At 45.7% G+C, this 21,771-nt stretch overlaps 1 protein-coding gene across 2 annotated transcripts in view; it reads right to left on the bottom strand.

Annotated features, from left to right (window-relative positions):
• The window catches only part of SYN3 (synapsin III), a 470,078-nt gene that overhangs the window by 309,196 nt on the left and 139,111 nt on the right, over window positions 1-21,771 (bottom strand). For both annotated transcript variants that reach the window (XM_058741475.1, XM_058741476.1), the window contains exons 5-6: window positions 4,791-4,947; window positions 1,224-1,313 (exon numbers count right to left, since the gene is read on the bottom strand). In XM_058741475.1, coding sequence (XP_058597458.1) covers window positions 1,224-1,313; window positions 4,791-4,947 — 247 coding nt within the window. The remainder of the gene's footprint in view (window positions 1-1,223; window positions 1,314-4,790; window positions 4,948-21,771) is intronic.

Below are 21,771 nucleotides of genomic sequence, written 5' to 3'. Positions count from 1 at the left end.
TTCTCTATAGTGTTCATACTTTGTTGGAATATGCCAGGTTCCACTTACCTTTCTTTTTTTTTTAATTTTATTAATTTATTTTGAAAGAGAGACAGAGAGAGGCAGAGAGAGAAGGAGAGAGAGAATCCCAAGCAGGCTCCACACTGTCAGCGTGAGCCTAACTCAGGGCTTGGACCCACAAACTGCAAGATGATGACCTGAGCCAAAGTTGAACACTTAACTGACTGAGCCACCCAGGCGTCCCTCCACTTACCCTTCTTATTCCAACCAGCATATCTTGGATTCTATGACTCTCATTGGATCAGATATAAGGGAAAGATAATCAATGGAAAAACCTCTCTGCCTGTTTAGACTGCCCCCACCTGGGGCCTGCAGTCCTACCACTCGTGTGGTAGAATTTCCAGGTCAGCAGCCTGAGCGTGGGATTCTACGAACAGGCCAGTCCCCAGCTGGGACATTCGGATACCTTTTTAACTACACTGTTGCCCAAGATTCACATTCCTTACATGGCAAGCATGGGGACATGGCCCTGCATTCCTTTGACCAGTTTAAGAAGACCACCAAACACACAAGCAGATATATCACAGGCTATTTCCAGCTGCCCAGAACTCTTTCCACCCAACTTCTTTTGGTTGTGGGATAAGGAGCTCTCCACCTTTTCAGGAAGATGTCACCCCTCCCACCCAGCTATCCTATGAATGGGCTTGACCATGTGCTCCAAGCTAAGCTCCAACCACTTCCCAGAGACAACCTCAGGTACATCCATAAGTCAGAAAGCAAAGGGAACACACAAGGAAAGTGCCCTTCGATGATCAATGCAAACAAAATACAACAGCTTTTATCAAAATAAAAGTTGGAACCAGGTTCTGCCCAGGGCTCAAGGGAAACAACATCCAACCTTTGAAACATCTTTTATCTTTATTACCAGCGTTTTGCTCCAAAATGCCAGCTCAAGTTGTCCCCGAATTTGCTGAAAATTCCCAATATCCCAAGGGACGCCATCCACCTTTGTCATTTGTCCTGCTACCTAAAATTTCACCTGAAGACTTTATTCTTTCCCTAAGAAAGCCAGGTATTCTCACAGGACATCACAACTCTTCCTTAGAGCCCAGGCAATCAGGGAGTGGCCCTCAGCCCACTCCTCCATCCAACAGGACTGAAAACATGGACATCTGTTTTCATTCCATATCATTAAGATAATCAGAGTCAAAAAGGGCACTCACCATTGGCTTGTGGTTGGGGAAAAACGTTTGCTCCACAAGTGGGAACTTCTCAGGACCCAGAGAATGGAAGATCTTAATGAGTTGAGAGAACTAGGAGAGAAGAGGAAAGAACATTGGTCAATCTTTGTTATCCAGTATGGTGGAACTTCCCACTTGATCCCAGACCTCCAGTATCAGACTATTCTGAGCTGAGCGGCAGTAGCTGTTCCCTGTTTGCAGGATGAAGACCAGATTCCTTGGCTGGAATCTCATCCTCTCGATTATCTGGTTGCATAGGCCCTTCATTCCTGCCAGGCCGCTGAGTTCAGCTCGCTTACATTTGACGAGCATTTACTACCCCCTCAACATTTCACACAAGCACAACGTGCTGACACCCATGCCATGTCTCCAGCCTGCAAAGCCTTTCTTTCTAGAGAGGTAGTACTACCTAACAGTTTAGGGTGTAGACTCTGGATTCAAATTTTCCACCACTTAACTAGCCCCATAAGCCTGGAAAGTTGCTCCAGGCTTCTGAGCTTCAGTTTCCTCATTTGTAAGTGGAGAAAGCAAGAGATCCAATGTTGTAAGGATTAAATATGCAACGTATTAAAAGCTGTGCCTGGTCCCTAGGGGCACTTGAATGTTAGATATTATTATTTATCATAAATACAGCTGACCGTTGGACAACATGGGTTTGAACTGTGCAGGTCTACTTACATGCAAATTTTTTTTTTTTTTTGGATAAATACAGTACAGTACTGTAAATGTATTTTCTCTTCCTTATGATTTTCTTAATAACACTTTCTTTTCCCTCACCTACTTTATTGTAAGAATACAACATATAATACATATAATATATGAAGTATGTGTTAATTGAGCATGTATATTATTGGTAAAGTTTCCAGTCAACAGTAGGCTATCAGTAGTTAAGTTTGGGGAGGGGAGTCAAAAGTTATACAGATTTTCAGAGTTGGCATTCCAACTCCTGCATTGTTCTAGGGTCATCTCTGATTTCTCTGTTTTTACAACCATGCTCTTCTCCAGCAGCTCGAGCCGCATCCCTTCCACACCTGGCTCCTTTTGCTTTAACACTTTCTGGTTTCACCATAGAGGTTGCTAACATCTCCAGAGCTGGGTGGTAAGCTTCTGAAAGGCAGGCCTTGAGCTTAAATTTTTCTCCATCAGCCCACACCACCCAGCACCCTTGGGAGCTCATTTTGTTTTTGGCACTGTGCTTTAATATTGAGATAACAAGCTAAGCATGGAAGACCAGGCCTTGAGGGGAGACAACGTGGGCAGATGGTTGAGATAACAATGCCTTGCTGGAGGAAAGCAAGGGGATTGAGAAGCCTAGAAGAGGAACAGAGAAGGGGTCAGGATGACTCCCTGGAGAGATGACACAGAGAAGATGGAAGGGCACTTCAGGTATGCACTGGAGACCCTCAGTGGCTGTCATAGCTGTGGCCCTGGATCCAGGGGACAGTGAGAGAGGAGGACGAAGGGTGATCCATGACAGATCCCTGGGAGCCTTGGAATTTATCCAGAAAGCAAAAGGGAACTCCTGGTGGACATAAGTCGGAAGGGCATGGAAAATTCTAATCAGGATTAAGAATGCTACAATTTGTGGCCTATGGTGGGTGTCCAATGGCTAGAAGGCATGCCAAGTCTTGTACCAGACTTGACTTGGGAGTAAGTCAACACTAATGGCTCAGAGAGAATGGGTAACTTAAGAACTTCCTACAACTAGACTTGGTCTGCAAACTCCTGGGGTATAGTCTGCAGGTGTGATGCAACATGGAGTCCAGTTAGAGGGTTTGAGGGATCTCAGAAATATGAGAAATGATGGAGGATCTCTCAGTTTACAGATAAGGGTGCTGAAATCTAGAGAGAATATGTAACTCTATGATCAAGCACACGAATTTTGGAGATGTCCAGCTCCAGTTTCCTTATCTGTACAATAGAGACATTAGCAAAATCTACTCATCAGGGTGGTTCTAAAGATCAAATATAATATGTATGTTAAGAGTTCAGCATAGCACACAGTGCTACTGAATGGTAGCTGCTACCATCACAATGTCTATGTGGAAAAACAAGGTGGGGGGTGTGGGCTAATGCTATCTAGGTCCCTTTCCAGGATCTGGGATGCCATAGGCCAAAAATCTCAGGGTAGAATAAAGAGACCAGAGCCATGATAGCAGTGGTTAAAAACTATCTATATCTACTAAATTAATGTATATATCCATTCAATAAATATTGAGCGCCAACTCTGCAGAGACCTTGTGGCATTCACTATTTACTGAATGAATATAATAATTGTCACCATGTATTGAGAGTGTACTTTGTGGCAGCCACTTGTATTAACTCACAACCTTACCAGGATGACCCTATTATTATCATCATTTTACAAATATGGAAAATAAACTCAGAGAGATTAAACAAGTTGTTCAAGATGATACAGCTCATAAATTGAGGCTCCTGGAACTAAGGCAATCCGGCTCCAGAGCCCATGTTCTGGACCACTGCCCTCCCACCAGGAGGCCAAGCAGAGGGAAATAAAGGAAGAGACAAGATGGCTTAGAGCTTTACAGAGCACACTACAGTACGTACCCCCAGCCTCCACATTTCCTATCTCCCTACCCTGCTTTATTTTCCCTTTTGAAAATTTTTCAAATTTTCAAAATTTCAAAAATTTTCCCTTATGAACCACTTCTATGACATATTATATATTGGGCATATTTATTAATAGACTGCATGTGCCCCTGGTCACTAGAATATAAGATCCATGGGGCAGGGATTTGGGTCTGATCTGCCCACTGCCATGTTCCTAGGACTTAGAACAGTGCCTGGAACATAGTAGGCATTGAATAAATATTTGTTGCATGAATGAATTACTTTGGTAGGGAAAACAGATAATACACAAAAGAATAGATAAATATATCATCCTAGATGGAGATAAGTATTGGGGGGAAATAAAGCAGGGTAAGGGAATTGAGAGTATTTGGGGGAGTGGTATCCTCGGAGAAGCCTCTTTTACAGGTAACATTTGAATGAAGACTAATAAATCAAGGGACAGATGAAATTAATGAATACAAAGCAGGGAAAATCAGTCTTGGGGGTTGAAGAGACATGGCTTCAAGTTCTGGTTTCACCCCTCCCAGGCTACATGACCCTGGGTGAGTTCCTTAGCTGCTCAGAAACTGAGATTCTTTTTCTGTAAAATGAAGTAATGTCCACTTCACATGATAGCCATAGTTTGAGCACCAGGCAGCACAATTTTCAGATTAATACACAGTAAGTGCTCAACAATGCCTACTGTTAACAAAAGTGATATGATTTAAGATAAGTAAGAACAGTAAGGTACCTTAATGGTACCACTAATGTTATTTATAAGATAACACTGTATCATACCATGTTGTTATATTGTATTCCTTAGGCAACAATTACAAGAAGAGGCCTGCTTATTGAGTTGCTTAAAAAAGACTCATTACTGAGGCCTCCATGCTGAAGGATGGGACGGGCCCGTTTCAGGGCTGGGACGCCACCCACTGCCGCCCACCTCACTCCAGGTCAGCCTGGCCCATCACCTACCACCCAGGGCTTGCTGCAGAAGTTGTAGACGGAGTAGAGGGAGTTGACAGCAGGCAGCCCTCCGTACTGGAGGCCAATGACCAGGCTTCGGTAGTCTTCACCCAGCGCCATGCTGTAGGCATGCTGGCGGACCAGGATGAAGTCTGGCTTGAAGGATCTGCAAAGAGAGGAGCTGGCAGTAGTGTCACCACATTGGGTACTGACGGAAGGCCAGGGCATCAGGCCACAGCCTGCTGGGGATATAGCACTGACCTGGCCTGGTTGCTGCCAGCAGGGAGCTCTCAGGTCAGAATGGGGAGGAGGTGGGGGAGTGTGGAGGGGGACAGTTGGATGCAAACACACAGCAGCTACAGAATCAAAGGGCTGAAAACAACTCACATTTTATCCATTTTCTTTTTTAGGTGGTTTTTCTAGATTTTCTACGTTGAACAAATGTTCATTTACAATCAGAGGAAAATGGATCAAATAACTCAGTGAATACACTGCCGTTTTTACTAGGCAGCATGTATTGCCTCACTGAATCCTCATAGCTTCCCAAGGACGCGGGCATTGCTGCCAGCAACTGCATTGTACAGATGAGCACCGATAAAGGGAATTTTCACCTTTATGTTTGTGTGTTCCAGGCTCCCAGGGAAGCTATACTTTAACATTTACCAAGGTCAAAATGACTCAGCAAAACCTCAACGCATGGGATCTGTTTCTGTCCTGAGTGCACATTGTGTATATCTGCTTTGTTAAAGAAAATAATCAAAAAAAGGAGCATTCTAAACACAAAAGATAGGAAAAAGTAAGAAAATTCCCTGGTTTCTGTAAGATTAAAGTCATACAGCCCTGCAATTATTAGAAACTTAAGATAAAGTCTGCAACTTTCTGAAATGTTCTTTGTCTAATAATTTGTAAATTTTATGTAAAAAAAAAGCATATAGCTCTCCATCAAATGTTTCCTTACTGGAGCACTCTCCTGTTTCTAAAAACCGTGTGTCCCTGGCAGCTGTCGTAACTGGGGCTCGAACAAAACTCTCTCTTTCTCTCTCTCTTTTTTTAAAGAAATTTCCAAAAGGTTTGCTCATTTTATGTGCATAGCACCGAGGCTCACAAAGATTAAGTCACTTGCTCAAAAAGACATACTGCAGGTACATAGCAGGGTCAGATAGGTGTAACCTCATGGCCCTAGTTCTCAACTACCATGCAGCATGGTATGTATATATATATACCTATATATACGTAATATGTATATATTTATATATACCCTGTATATTTCAAACATGTCCCTTTCAAGTAGCAACCTCTGGAAAGCAGCAAGAGTATTAATATGATGGCCAAGAACATGCCAGGCTCTTTGCTGGGCCCCTTTGGAGACGTGATCCTGATTAGCACTTACAAGCAGATCTGGGTAAGGTTGGGACTATTTCTCCACTTTATAGATGGGAACACACAGCTCAGAGAAGTCATAAACTTCCCCAAGTCACAAAGCTGGGAAGCAGGGGAGCCATGTGTGAACTCAGGTGATCTCGCTCCAAGTCCATATACTCTTCTTCCCTCCATCACATAGCTCCAGGTGGATTCACACACTGTTTTGCTCACACTGCCAAGGTTCCATCTATTTCTAGATTCCTCACTTCTAGCTCACATGAGATAATCAGCTTCCCAATGGGTGGGTGGTTTACACTCAAAATGGTATGATCTGTTTGTCTCACCCAGAGTTAAGACACTTAGCTTCAAATAAACTGCTTCTCTTTAAAATAATTCAAATGTAAGTTAAAATAACCGTCAAATGGAAGGACTTGTCCCAGTGGAGACAGAAGGAAAGAACGTGCAGCAGGTGCAGACATTTCCCAAATTGTTCTGAGCTTGGGTCTCGTTGTACACCCCAGGGCCTGGCACCATGGAGCATACATGGGGTGTAGTAAGTATGTGTTGGAGGAATCAATGATGTACATGAATATTACTTCCTCGTCCCTAAAGGAAATGGCAAGGGTCTCGCCCATGAAGTTGTAACTCATCCCAGAGGAGACATGTGGATGGTGACATCTTGGGTATGGCTGACACTGGGCTCATGGAAATGGTCAATCACATCACTCTGTAGTTGGGTTAGAGGCTTGGAATTATTACGCCTATATCCTTATTGCATTCTTAGAGCTGAACCAGTCCAACTAATGGATTTAACAGATGGGGGAACTGAGGCCCATAGCAAGGCAGTGATGTGTCCCAGGACACCAGGCAAAACCATGCCAGAGCAGGAGGTCGCACCCAGGTCCCTCCTCTGGTTTTCCTGCTCCTGTGCTCCACTTAATTGGCTCTTACAGCAACAGAGGGAAGGAAAGAAGGGGCGAGTGGCGGGTCTCTAACAGGGATCTGATGACAATAGAGAGCACTGACAAAATATAGCCATTTTCTGCTTTCATTTGATTGTAAAAGTAACACATGTTCATTGTGTGAAACAAACAAAAAAAACCCTTGAAAACACAAAAATGTCAACAGAATTACTTGTAATTCTCAACTCAGAGAAAATCCCTAATAACCTTGTATGTACTTCCTTATATGTACATTACAATCCAATGATCTATTTTTAATGTATATAATATGCATTCATACTCATAATTGACTTCATGCTTTCTATTAATTATTACTTTCCTATTTTCCACATATTATAGTGTAGGCATTTCTCCTAACAAAATATCTTCAAAAATATCCTTTCTAATGGCCACCTAACCGTCTACTGAATGGATATACCATAATTAAGTCAAATTATCATCCACTATTATCAAGTAGGCTACTTCCAATACTTCACACACATATATCTTTGCACACAAATCAATGCCTTCCTTTTTAACGATTTCCTTAAGATAGATTTTAAGAAGTGGGATTATGGGCTCAAAGGGTATGAATTATTTTTTTAAAGTACCCAAACGTACCCAAATCTTTTAAACGTGTATACCACCTATTGTACATGACAGTGTCTATATCACGGCAGCTCCACCAGCACAGCAGTTTTTTTAAGATACATTAAAAAAAATACATGTTTTAAATTTGATAAGCAACTTTCCCCAAGATACTCTGTATCCCCACAGCTGTCTTACCTTGCATATCTCTGACTTAGGTGAGTTTGAGTACTTCCATTAACCATTTGCATTTTCTTTTCTGTAAAATTCTGCCCACATCTCTTTACTGACGTGATTTCTGTGTATAGGATGCTGCCCTTTATCACACTGTCCTGTGTGGCAAAATATTTACTAGCTGTTTGCTTGCCTTTTTTTTTAATGGCTGCGCACCTTCAAAAAACCATATAAATTCATTTTCTATTTCCTCTTAGTCAAAACTATGAGTCTCTCCGTTTTTTACTTCTCTGCTTTGATGATCAGAGGGTCTTCTAGGGCCCTGGTTCTCACAATGAGACACCTCTTATACCCAGCAGCGTGACTTTCCCCAGAGAAAACAGTGGCAGCAAACTTGGTGTCTTACTGGGGGTAACTCCACTCTGCCCAGGAGGAAATAATTAAAGGTCTCATGCTGGCTAGCCTGCCAGTTTTTCACTGTTTGTGGAGAACTCGTAAGAGAGACATAGCCTAGTGGGGCGGAGCTGGGGTTGGGAAGCAGATCTGGCTCTCTAGACAAAGAGGGTGCCCTTCCAAGATCATCTTCCAAGAGGAGTATCTTAGGGCCTATCTTGGGAGACTCCAATTCCAGTCCCAGATATTATGAGGCACTTTCTCTCGAGGACTTCTAGAACTCACCTCTAAATTGGAATCTTTCTGATTCTTTGAAATAAAAGTAGTGGTCACTTCCTCTTTGTCTTTAAGGATTTGGAAACCTACCTCAAGATGTACTCAAAGTGCTCTTTCAAAATTATACAGCTGTTCCTTGCTGAAAGCCCTCTGAAGGCTCCCTCTTTCTGACAACAGATCCTAGGCTCTTTACCATGGCAACAAGGCCCCTGCTCACCTCTCCATCCTCACTTTCTACCTTTTTCCCTCCCTCACCTCCCCTGAGCCACACTGACACCTTCTCTTCCTCTAACTCTCTCCCTGTATGCTCCTCCCCAAGTGGTGCCCAGGGGGCCTCGATCTCCTCACTTACTCATCAGCTTGGATGCATTTCCTCAAAGACACCTGTCCTGCTCACTCTATTGAAGTTTGCCCCAAACCCCATATTGCCCTATTTTCCTTTCTTTACAGCTCTTGTGGCAACTTTATTTCTCCTGTTTTATCTGTTTAGTCTTTTATTGCTGTCTCTTCCCTCTAAAGATGACAGCTCAATGAGAACAGAGGACATGCTTGTCTTGAACAAAATAGACCATACCAATGTTTTTAAATGAATGACTGAATTAATGAACGTATGTATAAATGAGTGAACAAATGAATGAGAACGAGGTGAACTGATCACTGGAAAAGGGAGGGACCTCTTTATTTGTGGTCCTAGTGAAGAGAACTGGGACTGACAGCCAGAATTTCCAGGAGATAGCATGTGGCCCCTAACAACTAGGGACTGCCTTACAAGGTAACATGTTCTATACTTCTGGAGATATGTTAGCATCATCAAGAAAGTTTTAACCCCAGGGAATTCAAGATGGACCCCATGACCTCTTAACATCCTCAAGTATAATATGTGGAAAAACAAACACTTAATATGAGTGATATATCTGGGCAAACCAGGCACATGTTATGGTTTGAATACTGCCAATCATTGCTACATAGAATGCACAGGGTCCTTCCTGACAGTTTGTGGTATGAGGGATTTGCAAGGAATGCAGAGAAATTAGTGACTTGAGTCAGGCGACCTGTGGCATGAAGTTCTGCCCTCCATACCCAGCACCTCAGCCTCTCTATCCAGTCAAGGAATGGCCATGCCCTGATGTCACCCCAACATCCAAGAATGTGGCCACCAGCAGTTCTCAGGCCCTGACAGTGGGCTGAAGTCCCCGGTAGAGGCCGGAGACCCTGAGATGACAGGGACATGATCCCTGCTTTCAGGAAACCCACAGTCCAAGAGGAGTTGAGTGCAATTCTAAAGGACTAGGACTCACGAAATGCACCCATGAGTAAGTGAAATAATAGAGGCATGTACAAGGTATGAAGGCGGACCAAAGGTGTATTCAACTCTGTCTGGGGGTGGGTGTGGATAAGTGTGTACCGGGAGGCTTGGGTCTTAACAGGAAAGTAGGGGTTTGCCATGTGGGCAGGGGTTTGCAGGTATTCCAGGTAGAGGGAATGGCACCTGTAACCATCTTTTTCTTCTGAGTTATATGAACCATTAAGTTCCCTTTGATGCCTACACTGGCCTGACTTGGGTCTGTTGCCTGCCATCACTCTTGCTCTAATATTGGGAGGAAATGGCAAAGTTTGCAATTGGTTACATGGCTGGAATATAAGGTCTGAGGAGGTGTTGGCAAGAGATGAGGCTGGGTAAAAAGTCTCAATGGCTCTCATGAGCCCCTTCCTGCCCCCTTGTCTCCACGGTCCCACTGGGTCCAAGCCCTGCATCTTTCATGCCTGGGCAAGGCGGCCTCCTTCAATACCATACAAATCAGCACATCCCAGCTGTAGCCTATGCCTGGGTTTTCTCGTTATTTCAGCTTTAGACTTAATATGAGCTGTATCACTTGGGTCCCTGGTTCCAGAGCTTTGTCAGAAGTGGTTGTCAGTATTGGAGAGGAAAACCAAGGACAACATATAAATAAATGGTAGAGACGGGACAGGTGATGCACTGCTGGGAGATTACAGGGTGCTTCAGGCAATGTCAGGAGGCAGGCGGCAAAGCCTGAGTGACTTTTAACCATCAAAGAAGTGTAATGATTTCCTCAAATATGCAGAAACTGTGGTGGCAAGAACAGATCTTGGCTAGGCTGTGCCTGGGACCTAAGTTAATAAGCAGAAGCCTCATTAATCTCAGCCACTTGACTGCAATTTTGTAACGGTCCCTCATTCCCCGAGGGTCAGGATGACAAAGGGTGATGATGATGCTGATTTCGGCCATGCTGACCCATCACGCCCAGATCTGACCTCAACTGTGCCTGGGAAGGCTCTAGACTTTCTGACATAGGTGTTCACCAGCAGAGAGAGGCTTCAGGTTCCCTCTGGAGTGTCTCCACACTCCTTAATCCTTCTCTATCTGAAAACTCAACCTTGGGTACCAAATCTGGAGAAGTGAGACCAACAGAACTGATAAAAACCAGCAGAAACAGGTGTCCAGAGAAAAAGGACAGGGGGAGTTCAAAACACTGAAATGGTCTGCATACCCCTGAGTGTTTATGGACCACCGTGTTGTGACAAGGATAGAACAGAGAGGATGTGCACACTTTGCAGACGGAGAGCCATATGGAAGGACTTTGGGAGTTAGGGATGCTTCCCACCAGCCTGAGGACTGCAAGAAATTAGTCCAGGCTGAAAAGAAATTAGGTGGCAGCCAACCAACAGTCTGGCAAGGAGAGGACAACAGGATGCTGCAGCGAGGCTGTGGGGCCCGCACGGCAGCTGCCAGCGGCGCAGCATAACGATGGTGGGGAAGGGGCCCAGTGGGGCTTTTGGACGGCCGGGCTCTCTGATGAATCCCGTGGCCCCCTTTGTGAACCATTAGGAGGTTAATAAAACACAGACGTGAGTTGCTGGAGGAAGTGGGCTTCCTCATCTCCCTTCTGAGACTCAGAATCTCCATCTCTCTGTCCTGCCCTCTCATTTCATTTCAGAGAAGGAGTCCTTGCTGCTCTCTCCTTGCTCCACCCTCCTCTTCCGTCACTCTGGGGAACCCCACATGTTATGCGTTAAACTGTGTCCCCCCGAAAGGTACACTGAAGTCTTAATCCCTGTTACTGGTGAACGTGACCTTATTTGGAAATGGGTTTTTGCAGATTTAATCAAGCTAAGATGAGGTCATACTGGAGTAGACTGGGCCCTCATCCAATGACTGGTGTCTTTAGAAGAAGAGGGAAATTTGGATACAGACACACAGAGAGGAAGAGTAGAACGCCATGTGATGAAGGAATCAAAGACTGGAACGATAGGTCTACACTCCAAGGAGTACCAAGAATTGGTGGTAACCACGAGAAGCTGGGAAGAGGCCAGGAAGGACCCTCCCTACATCCTTGAGAAGGGAACATGGTGCTGCTGACACCTTGATCACACACTTCCAGCCTCCATCACCATATTGAGGATTCATTTCTCCTGCTGAAGTCACCCAGCCTGCGGTGCTTGGCCACAGCAGCCTCAGGAAATGGGTACACTGCCCATCGCCAGTATTTCCTCCTCCTCGCCACTTTCAGAACTTCCTGGCCTCCTTTGCTCTTGTATGTGCTTATCCCCTGCTGCCTCCCCACTTCCCAAGACAATAACCCCAACCCCAACCCAACAATAAGAAACTACCACTTAAAAATTTTTTTTAAATGTTTATCATTTTTTTTGGGGGGGAGGGGCAGAGAGAGAGAGGGAGACACAGATTCCAAAGCAGGCTCCAGGCTCTGAGCTGTCAGCACACAGCACAATGAGGGGCCTGAACTCATGAACTGTGAGATCATGACCTGAGCCTAAGTCAGACGCTTAACTGACTGAGCCACCCAGGTGTCCATTATTATTTTTTAAAATAATTTACTGTCACATTAATTAACACACAGTGTATACACTGTAGTCTTGGCTTAGGGAGTAGATTCCCGGGATTCATCGTTTACACACAACAACCCAGTGCTCATCCCAACAAGTGCCCTCCTCAATGCCCATCACCCATTTTCCCTTCTCCCCCAACCCCCCCACCCCAACATCAACCTTCAGTTTGTTCTCTGTATTTGAGTCTCTCATGGTTTGCCTCCCTCTCTGTTTGTAACTTATTTTTCCTTCCCTTCCCCTATGGTCTTGTTAAGTTTCTCAAATCCCACATATGAGTGAAAACATATGATATCTTTTTCTGACTAGCTTATTCATAATACCCTCCAGTTCCATCCACGTTGTTGCAAATGGCAAGATTTTATTACAGGAGTGCTGATTCATAGGGTCACATGGACCCCAATGTTTATAGCAGCGCTATCAACAATAGCCAAATTATGTAAAGAGTCTAAATGTCCATCAACTGATGAATGGATAAAGAAGATGTGGTATATATATTATATATATATATATATAATATATATAACACACACACACACACACACACACACACACACACACACACACACACAATGAAATACTACTCAGCAACAAAAAAGAAACTTCCACTTTAAGGCTAAAGATGGACTGACAAGTAATGTTCGTATTTACGTAAAAGAATGAACAAATCAACACATCAATAAATGCATGGAGATTTGCTTGGAAGGATGTTTATCAAAATGTTACCCTGGTTATCTCTGAAGAGTGGGATGGAAAACAGGGGTTATCATATTCTTCTTCAGACTTTTTGGTACTCTTGGCATTAAAAAAGACAAAAGGCACAGAGTATTTTTACAACCAGGAAAAAACAATGAGGCTATCTTCATCTTGGAAAAAATGATAAATATAACAATGATGTAACATCATGGAAAATGCTTATAGGACAATTTCATGTGACATAAAACAACAGAAAAGGGAATCTGTGTTATGACCATCATAACACAGTAAAAATTATGGTCCTGGAAGAGGAGATGGAAAATTCCTAATTTGATAAGGTGGTGAGGCTGCAGGTGATTTGTTTTGAAATTTTCCACTTTTGTTATACAGTTGACCCTTGAACAACATGGGTTTGAACTGCTCAGGTCCACTTATAAACAGGTTTTTTTTTTCAGTAACTACAGTACAGCACTGTAAATGTATCTTCTCTTCCTTTCCTAATAACATTTTCTTTTCTCTAGCTTACTGTGTTGTAAGAATACAACATAGAATACATATAACATACATAATAGGTGTTAATTGACTGTTTATATTATTTGGGTAAGGCTTCCAGTCAACAGAAGGCTATTGGTACTTAAGTTTGGGGGAGTCAACCATTATATACAGATTTTGGACTGTGCAGGGGATCAGCACCTGTAACACCCTCTATGTTCAGGAGTTGACTATAAAACGGTTTGGGCATTAATCAAAACTTTAGGTTGGCATCAACAAATAAATGGATGTGAACCACACTGGCCTGGCAGTCATAATTAGCCCCTTCTTCCTTCCATTGCTACAACTGCTAGACAGGGAAGTCTATACCTGCTAGCCCCAATTCCCATATACCATTTCCAAAACCCTCTGCATCTGGCCCAGCCTCTTTCCACCTCGTGAAACTGCACTGAGGTCACTCCAAAATGCCAAAGTGAGATGAAGCTTCTATGCCCTCCCTTTTCCTGATTTCTAATAATCACTAATGTACTATGAGTCTCTATTCCAAGCCCTGTGGATATCTTCATTCATGTAAGTCCGACAGCAGTCCCACAAGGTATGTATTATCATCACCCCCATTTTCCAGATAAGGACACTGAGGCACAGAGCAGTTAAAAAACTTGCCAGGATCACAAATCTGTTAGTGGTGTACCCATGAGTCAAATCCGATAGCCTCCTGGCTCTAGAGCAGGGTTTCCCAATCTCGGCATTATTGATGATTAGAGCTGGATAATTCTTTGTTGTGGGGGGTTGTCCTGTACAGTGTAGGGTGTTTGGAAATTCCTGGCCACTACCCACTAGATCCAATAGCATCCCCAAGCCCAGTTGTGACAACCACAAACGTCTGGAGACATGTCAAGAGCCCTCGGGAGCAAATTTCCTCCAGTGGTGAACCCCTGCTATAAGGCTCCTCAGTGGCCTCTGTAGCATGATCTCGCTCCTCCTTCCCAAACCTTTTCCTCCCTCTCTCCTTTCTCCCAGCTGCTTCTTCCTGGCCCCTCACTTCACCATCTTCTCCCTTCCTGTGCTTCTTCTCCAAGTCTCCATGTTGCTTCTTTGCCCGTGGAATCATCTCCGTTCAGTGGGTTGGCCATCTTGTCCTCACAGGCAAGAGTGAAAATGACTTGGATTTACCTAGAACTTCCTCTGAGCCAGGAGGAAGCTTTTGGTTTTTTTGTTTGAAGCTTTTAATTGTGCTGTCTTTAATCCCCACCAGGATCCTGCTTGGAGGAGAGTATTTTCAAGAAACTAAGGCACAGAGAGATTAAGCACAGCAAGAACAAGGTCCACATGAGACTTGAGTGATTCAAAGTCAACGTGCATAAGCACTCCGCAACCAGCACCATCCACTCACCTGAATACTCAGCTCCTCAAGTTATCAGCCTCCCTCAAAATGGGATCTCTCTCTCCCTCTCTCTCTTACCCACCATGCTCCCAGAAGCCCAGGATCTGTCGCCCTAAAGTCATCTGCAACTCTTCTCTCTGACACCAGCTGTGCAAAGAGCCACCAGTGTTGCTGATTCTCCCCTCCAGAAGAGTTTCCCTCTCCCTCTGGTGTTCCTCTCATTACCTCATTCCCAGGACATCTCAATAGACCCTCAGTTCCTAGTCCCTGGGGTCACAGTCCCTTACCTTATTCCTCTCTGTAGCACAGGTCCCGGCTCAGAGTCCAAACTGTTGAGTGTTACTCATTTTCCCTGCCTCTACCCCAGGGACTTCCAGGTTAAATGCCACAGGGCCCAAGTGGGTGACCTCAGGGCTGGATGAAGTGGGCTAGCCTGTTCTAGTAGGACCTTCGGTGGCATCTAATATTCTCTGTTTCCGTAGTAAACACATAGGATTATTATTAATTTCCACAATGTTGTCTCTGGACTGTTTTGCACACAACTTACTCCATCTTTCATTTTCCCACTTTTCATAATGACTTGAGTTCAAGAAACATTTCATTCTTCTGTAGGCAAAGACAACCCCTTAGATAAATGGCAGCTAACACAGGTCTCTGTAGAGAACCAGGGGGAATGGAGAGGGCTGGTGAATGGTAGAACAGCCTGGGCTCTAGTTGTTATGGCCACGTAGGAATGAGGTCCCAGATGGCCCTAATGACTTTTTTTTAAAGCCCAAATCTGGATATTTATATGAAATTCTCAAAAACTAAAATTTTGATGACTCATTCAAGAGAAGTTTTAAAAATCACCATGCAGACTGGCACCAAAAATAAATGAAGCAGGATTTCTATGGGAAAACTCTCATGGAACTCAAAGCAGTACCTAAAGGGACCATGGTGACCCAACTCTAGCAGGTGATGGCCCTGTAGAAATACTTGGTCCAGTCTTACCAAATCCTGTTTTTCAAATGAAGCTAGAAACCTGCCTTTCATGTGAAATCTTTCACATGAAATCTCCCTTTTTAAAAGTACTTGACCACCTTGAGTAGGCAAACCCAACTTGTCTGGACAGAGCGTGTGGCCTGTAAGTGGTCAGTGCATGACTTCCAACTTGGGGAGGTAGCTCTCCTGCCAGCAATCTCTTCTGCATGCCTCTTCTGGACTGATCTTCAAATCCTGCTTTCCTCGTACTACTCTGCTGCTCAAGACCCTCCAGTGGCTTCTACTGCGTACCGGTGGGAGTTCCTACTTCTTCACCTGGCATTCAGTGCTCCCCCTGAACGTCGCCTGGGCCTCCTCTTAGCTCCATCTCCTCTGCACGAGTCCACTGGCTCGGCTGCCTCCCACACTCATCTTCCATCCATTCATGGTACACTCTGTCCATGCCACTCCCCATGCTCAGGAACTGCCTCCCCAAATTCCTCAGTGATTTCTCCTTACCCTCCATTCCTAGCACCCCCAGGGCGTCTTACTCATGTGGAAATTACCCACATGGTGTCTCCTGGCAGCTCACAAGTTGTGGCCTCCTACCAAACTCTTCACCTGTTTGAGGGTGTCTCCTTCTGGGGACAGAGGTCTCACCTTGCCTCTCAAGTCTCCTCTTCACAGTGCCCAGAGAGATCTTTGTAGGACCCACATCCAAGTGTGTCACTGTCCTCGACAAAGGGTTGTGGAGGCTGCCCGCTATTTGTAGACTGAAGCCCAAATACTTTTGAATGACACAGAAAGTCCTGCATCCGCTGTGGTTTTGGTCTACTTCTTGAGTTCCACTAGGGCCGTCCCCTGGGGTACTATATACTCCAATCACATGGGACCACAGTTGCCCCTGAGAAGACATGATCTGTTTCATGTTTGTAACTCTGTAGACTTGGGGAAAAGGAAGGGGATGTCAAAGTGGCATTCAGAGAGAGCACTGTGGAAATTAAGAATATTCCTAAGTGTTTAAAATGGAAACAAAGCAAGTCCAGAAATACCCTTGCCTACCTGCCTGCTCTTACTGTCTTGCAAAGCTTGCTCTTTTAATAATACCTCCCCTGTAGAATGGGCTGGCATTATTCATTTCTTGGGAAAGTTAGAGTTAACCACCCCCCCCCCCCAAATACACATGTGAAAACAGGTGAGCTCTCTGCCACAACCAGCGGTTGGTGTAGACATTTGTGGATCCTTCCCTGAGTGCCTGAGGCACATAGTAGGTGCTAAAGAGATCCACAAAAATTGCTGTTCTCTGACTTCACTTCTCAGGGTTCTGGACCATCTAAAGTCAACAACACTTCAGCAACTAGTAGGGGAAAAGGATGTGAAGATGCCAAAATGGCAGGCAGAATGAGGGGAGAAAGCAAGACATCACCGAGTCCGATCAGCCCCTGACTTGCTGTGGGTCTCTGAACCTGCTGCTTCTCTCTGGGCCTCAGCGTCCTCACTGGAACAAAGGAAGTTGGGCTAAGCGACCTCTGAGGGCCCTTCCTGGGGTGGCTGCCTCCAATTCCAGACTCAGAACCAAGGCTTTCAACACCCACCCCTCTGTTGTGTCTGTCTGAGTTCTCTTGGGACATTCTGTCACATAGCAGTAGTTGGTAAGAATCGAGATTACCAGCTACTGAGTACTTGCTGAGTGCCGGGCACCTCCAAGGGGCTTTTCAAGCCTTATCTCATCAAATCCTCACATAAAGCCCCTGTGAAGTAGGTACTTATCTAGGGCTGGGTCCCCTAGAAGCCAAGCCCAAAACAAGCTTCCAAAAATCTATGACTCACGGAGGGAGGGTGTGCTCTTGAGGCAAAGCTGTAAGGGAGTGAGGGAAGCGGGAAAGGAAGGGGAAGGAGCCAAGGAGAGGTGTAGTTGTGGGTAAAGTCCAGTCTTGGCCTAATTCCAGGGCTCTGAAGTTGTCCCACCTTAAGGAGAGAGGCCTGGGTTTTTATGCCCTCAGTATCACTCAGTTACCAAGTCCCCTGACAAAAGGGGGAAGGGTAACAGAGGGAGTCAGCCTTTGGGCTCTCTCAGGGATACAGGTGCCCTCAGCCAAAGGCTCTGAAGAAGCTGGTGGCACAGTTGTTACCATGGCACTCACAGTGCTGGGGGATGGGAGCACTGGCTGGCAAAGTGGGTCGGAGCAGAGAACCACAGCGTCCACACATCACTGTCATTAACCCATTCTGCAGATGCGGGAAACCAAGACCTGCAGTGACTAAACATGCTCCCAGGGTCACAGAACTATGCAGTGTAGAGGTTTGTACTGCTAGGTACAAATTGCATCTACCATAAACAGTCCCCACCCCTGAGGGGCAGGATGCATGTGCCTGTGTTTTCGGTGACTGGGGACTGAGATGTGCTTGGAATGGCGGAGTCTGGGAGCTGCGGCTCGCTGGTGCTGGGGGGCCCCGGGGCGGCATGTGTCTGTGAGGTGGGGGCTCGGCCCTCACCCCATGCAGGGGCCAGGGGGCCGCCCCGCTCTCCCACAGCTGCCTGGGCTCCGACGGCTGTCAGCGGCCTGCTCCATGCGGGGTGGGCCTCCTGCCAGGCTGCTGCTCAGGGAAGGGGAACATTATTCATCAGGGAGATAAGGCAGCTGATGAGAGACGGACCTCAGAGCAGCTGTTCCTCTGCAGCGGCCGGACCGGATGCTGGAGAAGCAGAGGGGAGGGGAAGGTGGGGGCAGCCCATTTTGAGATAAAAAATGATGGTACTTCGGGGAGGTGACGGGAGAACGCATTTGCAACCCGGGCTGGGCGGTAGTGAGTACTTGTACCCGAGGCTTCTCCACAAATATCCATGCCTGACAAGCCACATATGTGCTTCTGTCAGGTTAACGATCCAACAAGTCAGGGGCCCTCTCATCAGCTCGCTCGGCATGAAATATCCACCTGGTGGGGCACACGGTTCCCAGGAAGCCTCCTTCCCCAAGCTAATTGCTCAGGGCAAGAGTCTTGGGGCCCAGGGAAGCTAGATGCTCCTGGCTGGGCTACAGCCTTAAATCACTCTTTCCTGCCACCGGGGCACTCAGGTGGCAATGGCTTCAGGAAGGCTAAGTCCCCTTCCTGCTGCTCCCCTGGATCTCCCCTCTTTCCTCAAAGCTAGCCCATACATGGCGGAACTTCCCAGATTGGGGAGCAAGAGTGGTGGCTGAGGTTTCTTTATCTTTTGTCTTTTGTTGATGTTTTGAAGGGAGCCATTAAAAGGGACCTTGAGGATTTCCCAGCAGGAGAGAGTTGGACGTGAGGTCTGTGAAGGGAAATGGGCTCCCAGGTAGGGTTCATGGACAACACCTGGGCTCTTCATGGTCCTCCGAGCCCCGGCCATCTCTCCAGTCTCCTCCCCTGACCATAGCCCACCTTCCTTTCTGACCCGACTGGAGGTGGTCCTCAGAAGCCAGGGTCTCCCCTGCCCCGTGCCCTGCCGTGGACTTGCCCACGCTGACCTCCCAGCTAACATTTATTCTATCTTAGCAGTCAGAGCAGGGAGGGGTATACAGAAGGTTCTTTAAAAGTATCTATAATATGATACCTCTGTTTATAAAAAAAAAAAATCTAGAACAAATGCAGCAGAATGTTAAGATTCCAACAAGCAGGGTCAAGAACACACAGGTAACTGTTTATTAAGCACATAGTGTGTGTGAGGACCTTTTGTCTTTTTAAAAGATTGACCTTAATTAATGCTGACAATTACCTTTTGAGGTAGATGTTTTTAAAAACAAGACAGCAGCACAGAGATATTAAGTAACTTCTCCAGTGTCACACTGCAGAGGCAGGTAGCCTGGCTTCAAAATGGGTGTACCTCAGTATATGGGTGTTTGTTATATTATTCTCTGTACTTTTTTTTTTTAATTTTTTTTAACGTTTATTTATTTTTGAGACAGAGAGAGACAGAACATGAACGGGGGAGGGGCAGAGAGAGAGGGAGACACAGAATCAGAAGCAGGCTCCAGGCTCTGAGCCATGAGCCCAGAGCCCGACGCGGGGTTCGAACTCATGGACCGCGAGATCGTGACCTGAGCTGAAGTCGGACGCTTAACCGACTGAGCCACTCAGGCGCCCCTCTCTGTACTTTTTTAATGCTTGAAATGCTTTAGAATTGTTTGTTTTAAATGTTTATTTTTGAGAAAGAGAGAGACAGACAGAGTGCAAGCAGGGGAGGGGCAGAAAGACAGGGAGACACAGAATCCGAAGCAGGCTCTAGGCTCTGAGCTGTTGGCCCAGAACCCAACTCAGGGCTTGAACCCACGAACCGTGAGATCATGACCTGAGCTGAAGTTGCACACTTAACTGACTGAGCCACCCAGGCACTCCTAGAATTGTTTTTTTTTAAAGGATCTGAAGTAAGCATGGCAAAATGTTAATATTTGTTAGATTGAGGTGTTCAATTATCCATGTTTAAAGTTATTCCTAACTTTGAAAAATATATATGAATATTTCAAAAGAAAAAGAAAAAAACCCCTCGGTGTCGTTACTACTTCTCAGAAGCCTTTGGGAGCCTTCTCAAGCCCCCTCCTAACCCGCCTCCTCTAATCTCTCTTCTCTGTACTATCCCCCCTCATGGCTCTTATCATACCCTATCTGAGCTGTAGATTTATTTCCCGTTTCTCCCTCTGAGCTGTGAACTCCACCAGGGAAGGGGTGATGTTGGATTTATATCTGTATTTCCAGGGCCTGGCCTACTGCGGGCAATCTAGATGCTCCATAAAATTGTTAAACTGAATGAAGCTTCTCCAGGGGCCCCCTTGGGTGAGGACTGAGCAGTGGATGAAGGCAACGCTGTGGAGGGTGGAGGGAACAAACGTGGGCCCTGCCCTCCCTGCTGGAGACATATGGCAATGATTTTTAGGACTATCACCCAGTCAGGGTTTCCAGCATAAATGCTTCCAGCTGCACCTTTCTCTGTGCACAGAAACTTCCTAAGACAGGATCTTGGCTGCTTCCAGCCCAGCTCACACGCCCATCAAAGACGTAGAGGGTAGAAGCAGCTTTCGAGGAAGCCATCTGGGCTTTACCCATTGCATCTCAAACTGTGACTCTGCTGGTTTGGCAGCTGCCGGAGGCTTCTTCCTTCTGGCGTAGGGGCCCTCGATCCAGACTGCACATTGGAATCACCTGGGGGAGCTCTCAAAACCATTCACACCTCTTCTTCCCTCTTTTCAGCCCCCCTCCCCCCACCTGCAGAGATTCTGGTGTGTTTGGCTTGGGGCTGGAAGGTTTTAGAAGCTCTCCAGGTTGATATCATGGGCAGCCAGGGCTGAGAACTGTTGGGTGCTCTTCGCAAAAAAGACAGCTGCCACTAGGTGAGCTGTGAAGGCACCTTCATTCAGTGCACCTTAACTCAGCATCTATTATGTGACAGGCATGGAGGAAGGAAGGAGTTTGAGATTTCTGTCCCATGGAGTGGCTAAAAAAAGCAGAAGAATTATTCAGCCAGTTTTGGTGTGCACAGATCACAAAGCCAGACTAGGAATGGTTGGGTCTGAGTACCTCCTGAGACCACATCAGCTACCACTGATTGACCACAGGATAATTCCCTGCTGAGTCCATAGTGATGGTCAGTAAGTGGCAGTGGAACAAGAAAGCAAGGTGGTAACTATATATACAATCCTTAGGTATGTTTCCTCAAGGTTCAGCGGGGCATGGATTTATTCTTTTCCCGGCTTCTGGGGGGCAGGGGGCACTTCATATACTCAGTGTTGTTCAGGAGACGACATGTCGGCATGCAGTGATCACATAAAGCCAAGTCTGGCTGACCTGGGCGACGTATCTAAGTATTTAAATATACTTCTAACAAAATTTTAACACTGCTGTT

The sequence above is a fragment of the Neofelis nebulosa genome, chromosome 8 (genome assembly GCF_028018385.1).
Source record: "Neofelis nebulosa isolate mNeoNeb1 chromosome 8, mNeoNeb1.pri, whole genome shotgun sequence".
Taxonomy (NCBI): Eukaryota; Metazoa; Chordata; class Mammalia; order Carnivora; family Felidae; genus Neofelis; species Neofelis nebulosa.
Note: the sequence above shows the minus strand (reverse complement) of the source record. Positions and strands in the feature narration are given on the sequence as shown.